Below are 5,604 nucleotides of genomic sequence, written 5' to 3'. Positions count from 1 at the left end.
TAGGCTGTGCAATATGTTGTTATAATGATTCTCGGCTGACCAAAGTTTTTCGTGTCCATTCTTTATACTACTCAAAAATGTTTTCTTGACCGTTTTTTTCTTAATTAAGCATCATCAGCTTCTCGTTGTAGGATATTCTGAAATCAATTTTATACCCAAGCGCACTTGTGCACAAGGGTATTATAACTTTGTTCATATCGCGCTTGTTTGTAACAGCGAGACAGCGAGTCGAGACGGATATAGACAAATGTATACGTAAATGATCATAATGAAAAAAGAAATCGATTTGGCGGTGACTGTCTGTCCGCCCGTCCGTCCCTCTGTGCACACGATAACTTGAGTAAAAATTGAGATGATATTGAAAATAGGCATAGGGACACGAATTTCGATACGATACGATACCATATCGATACTTTTGCCATTCGATACCGATATTTTATACTCGATAGTTTTACACCGATATTTTTTGGAATCGAGTACATGAACTTCAGTATCGTATCGTATTTTCGGAAAAAATTCTACCAGTCATAAGTTAGTATGAAACAACCTATGGTTCGCACAGACGCTACGTTGTAAGCTTATCCCTTTCTAATGCTTGACGCGCTATGTCATCAGATTTGAGCCAAAAGTTTACAGTTACATATTCGACTTCACCAAAAGTAGCGGTAGTTTGCCAAATAAGTATTACCATGTATTTCGTCATAATCAGAGTTTCCTCTGTTGTTATTTATATTAAGAACACTTTTAATTTTTGCATACTAAATATAAGTAAAATCCAGTTAGAGTTATAATAAATCTAACATATTACGGAAGCTTGAATAGATTTGAAAAAATTTTAGAGAAAATGTTGTTCTTTTAGCAAGTTTTTTTACTAATTTATAATAAAACATTTTCTTAAAAGAACTTTGATTAATAATGTACTAGTTTTACTTGATAAACTCTGATATTTTGTTGATTTTTTAGTATAAGTACAAAATTTTTGTGGAAGTGTCCTTTTACAAAGCATTAAAAATCTACTTCATTTTTTGAATAAGAACAATACGCATTTAACAGGTAGTAGCAATGTCTTTAGTTTTTGCTTTTGCTCTCTATAATGTCAAAATCTGTCAACAAAGGTTGATAGCTTAGAGTAATATAAGCAAAGTTTGACAATTTAGAGACCAGATACAAACAATCAAATCATGTGCTCTACGTGCTCAATGTGCATTGGAATTATGCCATTATATTATTTGCAAATTATAAAATTCATTGAAGATTTCGAAAAATAGATTGTGTAAATAAATACTTTTACAACTTTCATATCAGTATGAAAGCAAAATTGTTTGCCTCGTAAATACGTATATACGTATATATTTAACAATGTTATATGTTTTAATATATTTTTTACATATTTAAAACAAAAAGACATTATAAAATTACATGCAATCGCTTTTTGGCCAACTAAGGGTGTACAAATTAAAAACGACTCTGTGTTCGGGTTCTAATAGAGCAGTGGCAACACTTAACACTGTACTGATACAAAACTCATCTTCATTTACACATTGAGATTTGGTCATTGTACATTGCTGCAAGCAATATCGTTGGTCATTGTATTTTTTGGTAAGTGTTCAATTTTACTACACATTTTACAATATTTTAAATTAAATAAATATTTACAGGTTATGAAAACGAGCGAGATTTGGAAATATTACTCGGCGAAAAATGAAAAGGAGGCAAATTGCAAAATTTGCTTCAAGACCATAAAGCGCTCGGGAAACACCACAAACTTGCAAAAGCACATTCGGACACACCCGGTATTATAATTATAATTTTTTATCTAAATGCAGATATGTAATTGTTTATATTCCAGCGCTAGAAGAGATGTGCAAAGTGTAGATGAAAGGCAGAGAAAGATGCCTGGGTGTAAGGAACCGGCACAAGAACGCAACAATGGGACATCGCCAAGACCTAGCGATGTTTCGGAGGAGAACGAAAAATCCTCACCAATGACACTTACGCCGAAATCAGCTTCAACTAGGCAGCAGCGTTTGGGGGAATGTCTAAAACGACAGTAAGTTTGCTTCATTCTGTGTTAAAAAGTGTGGTTTCGTTTGTTTCATCGCTATTGTGAATTTTAATGGCAGAATTAACGTTTTTAAATTAAGATGCTATTTGTCGGGCTATCGCGCTTCTCATTTATTCAGTGCTATTACAATGATGCATGTTTTTGTTTCAAATTGCTATTCCATCATGTACATATCGACTGCTGAGTGGAAGATCGACCTATCTCGGCAGCCAGTTCGAAAACGAACTATCTCAAAAAACTTTTCAAGAACGCCCTATTCAGGACTATTGAAAAACACTGTAGCTCAGAATTCGGTTCAAAAATGCCCTATCTCACTTCAAAATGTATTGAAAATGTGCTGATATAGGGCGGGTTTCAATCGGCAGCTGAGATAGGGCGTTCTTCAATCAAATTCTGAGATAGAGTGTTTTTCAATAGTTCTGAATAGGGCGTTCTTGAAAAGTTTTTCGAGATAGTGCGTTTTCGAACTGGCTGCCGAGATAGGTCGATCTTCCGCTCAGCGGTCGATATAGTGCCACACAAAACTATTGGCAGAGAATATTTCATACTATGTAAAATTTTTAATTTTAATTTTTTATCCGCAAATTTTTTATAAAACATATAGTTTCTACTGCTACAAAAAAAAAACAATCAAAAAAGTCTCTCAACTCTGCAAAACTCAAGAAAATTCAGTAAAATTGCATACATATTTGCAAATTTCTAAATCAGATTTTTCAGAAAACATTTGAAAATTCAGTGTTATAGCTCATTAAATTTTAGGACAATAAAGTGCAAGTTTCATGTTCCTAAAAAATCTTACTGATTTTTGGCCATTTTTTATGACAGTGTCACGTAGTTCCTTCCATCCAAAGTTTGTTCGACAATTTTTTATATGGAAGAAGCTACGTGACACTGTCATAAAAAATGGCCAAAAATCAATAAGATTTTTTAGGAACATGAAACTTGCACTTTATTGTCCTAAAATTTAATGGGCTATAATACTGAATTTTCAAATTTTTTCTGAAAAATCCGATTTAGAAATTTGCAAATATGTATGCAATTTTCTTGAGTTTTACATAGTGTGAAAAATTCTCTGCCAATAGTTTTGTGTGGCACTGTATAGAATAAGGTCATATAAAAATAGATGGCTTATAACGATTCCGCTTTCGGTCAAAATCTTTAAACATAATATATAGTTAGTTAAAGTGATTAGCTCACTGTGGAACTTCGGTACAGAAATTATAGTTAAAATAAGCAGTTTTCGTTTTGTTGCAAGCTTTTATTTATCTGGCTCGACTTGCATGCATACAGCGAGTCACAGTTTTGATCACAGTGATTTTTTTTACAATATTCAACATGTTTTTCAAGTTGAGTCTTTTACGTTAATTTTCCATAAAAACAAAAATATAGTTTATATTATATTATAATAAATCAGTTTTGTAAAACATTTAAAAACATTAACAAATTTTAAGCAAATTTTCAAAATCGTTAGATGTTTTTCGGGTATGTAGTTTTGTAGCCATTAATTTTAGTAACTTAAAGTGCAAGCTTGAAGTGAGAAATTTTAGTCACATACAAATTTTTAAAAATTATACAAAAATGTGGAGTATTATAAAAAAATTAATGTGTTATCAAAACTGGGACTCACTGTGTAAGTGATATATTTATTGTTTGAAGTGCCATAGCTGCTCGAATGTTGTTATTAAAGCTGACCGGTTAAGAATTCAAAAAAAAAATATTAAGAACTTGTTAAATCCAGTTTGATTTTGTTAGAAAAGTAAATTATTTAAAAAAAATTGTTCTTTTTGTTCATGAACGGCTTGTTAAGTTTCAAAAAACTCGATTTTTTTTCTAGCTGCAAGAAATGGGAAACCAACTGAATGAAGTTTTTTAAGAATTGACCAATCAAAGCGTAACAATGGGTCAATATTGGAGTTACAGCAAAGAAAGTAATTGGAATTGCGTAATATTTTTTATATCATTCTTTGGCATATACTGCAATTTACTTTGTTTTTGAAATTTTTAAATTAAATTCAGAGCACTATCAAACAACTATTTATTGCTTTAGATCTTTATACGCGGAAGGAGGTGCGCAGGAAGTGGCTATTGCCAAACACATTCTGTACTTTATATGCAAGGACAAAAGACCATTCGATATCGTGAAAGGCAAAGGGTTCCAGAAACTTTTAAAACTGTTGTGCCCTTCGTACACCATTGCTTCAGTTGACACCCTAAAGTCCAGACTAGATGACATTTACACAGTAAAAATGAATGAGGTTATTGGAACCTTTCAAGAAGTGTCTTCATTTGCTCTTACGTGCGATGTGTGGACTGAGACGATGTGCACAAAGAGTTTCCTGGGCGTAACTGCACATTATATACACAACAACAAAATGATGAGCAGATGCCTAGCCACAAAGGAATTGGAAGAGCGACATACTGCTGACTAAATAGCCGAAAATTTAAGATCGGTTTGCGCGAAGTTCCATATTGAAGCAAGCAAAATAACGTGCGTTGTTACCGATAATGGTGCAAATATGGTGGCAGCTGTCAATGCTTTTGTGGGTAGATCCAATCACTTATCCTGTTTTGCATATTCATTGAACTTAATAGTTGAGTCCGTCTATAAACTTGAATCTTTCTGCGCGCTTTGCGAAAAAGTAAGAAATATTGTTAAGTTTTTTAAAAATAGCGTTGTATATAGTGACAAACTCCGCTCTTCGCAAAATTGCAATCCGCCATTAAAACCAATTTTAGATGTTCGAACGCGCTGGAATTCATTGTACTATATGTTGGACCGGTATGTACAGCTCGCGCCAACAATTCACCAAATTTTAGTCCTTGATTCCAAAGCGCCTCCTATACCAACAGCTCAAGAGTTAGAGACGATTACAACTATCTTGGAAGTTTTAAAGCCGTTTGAAATTGCAACAAAGGAAATCTCTGGAGAACAATTTGTGAGTCAGTAAAGTTATCCCAATAATTAAAACTCTTCGTGCACAAATGAGAAATGAGATGGTAAAAAACGGTTCGAATAACGACATAGTTAACAAAGTGAAAATGGTTCTAAATGACCAATTAACTATTCGCTTCAAAAATATTGAAGAAAATCACATTCTTGCCTTGTCATGTGTTTTAGACCCAAGATTCAAAAATATTACGTTTTCCGATCCGTGTGCTTATGCCAGATGCCTATCTTGGCTGCGGGATATGCAAAGTCATGAGGAAGTGTCTGAGGCACAAAAAGATTCTGACGTGGAAGTTGTAGAATCCCCCGAAAAGAATGATTTTTGGAACCACATTAGAACCTTGGCATCTGGTAGGGAAGGGGGTCGCGCGACACAACAAAGGGAAAGCATTAGTGAATACATACATTGCAAACGTCTTCCAGTAAATGCTGATCCGTTGCATTTCTGAAAAGAAAATATAATCAAATATCCTTTTTTATCTAAAACTGCGCTTAGATATCTTGGGATACCAGCAACGTCTGTCCCGTCAGAACGATTGTTTTCTAAGGCAGGCTTCACAATGGCGAAAACGCGCAACAGGTTGGCGGGTAA

The 5,604-nt window shown here is 33.8% G+C and overlaps 1 protein-coding gene across 1 annotated transcript; it reads left to right on the top strand.

Moving 5' to 3' along the window:
* The first annotated feature begins 413 nt into the window (after window positions 1-413).
* LOC118735325 lies at window positions 414-4,697 on the top strand. The gene is made up of 2 exons (XM_036465015.1): window positions 414-2,050; window positions 4,113-4,697. Exons 1-2 carry the CDS (start codon window positions 1,821-1,823, stop codon window positions 4,492-4,494), a joined length of 612 nt encoding a protein of 203 aa, XP_036320908.1. The 5' UTR covers window positions 414-1,820; the 3' UTR covers window positions 4,495-4,697.
* The last annotated feature ends 907 nt before the right edge of the window (window positions 4,698-5,604 follow it).

The sequence above is a fragment of the Rhagoletis pomonella genome, unplaced genomic scaffold (genome assembly GCF_013731165.1).
Source record: "Rhagoletis pomonella isolate Grant_MI unplaced genomic scaffold, Rhpom_1.0 Rhpom_scaffold_00003, whole genome shotgun sequence".
Classification (NCBI taxonomy): domain Eukaryota; kingdom Metazoa; phylum Arthropoda; class Insecta; order Diptera; family Tephritidae; genus Rhagoletis; species Rhagoletis pomonella.
The sequence above is the reverse complement of the archived record's forward strand: the minus strand, read 5'-3'. Positions and strand labels throughout refer to the sequence as shown.

What these genes read in the sequence shown, in the direction of transcription:
- LOC118735325 (XM_036465015.1), top strand. Translation starts at nt 1,821, where the DNA reads ATGCAGATATGTAATTGTTTATATTCCAGCGCTAGAAGAGATGTGCAA. An exon ending in GGGGAATGTCTAAAACGACA is followed by an intron (nt 2,051 to 4,112) that starts GTAAGTTTGCTT and finishes TTATTGCTTTAG; the next exon opens with ATCTTTATACGCGGAAGGAG.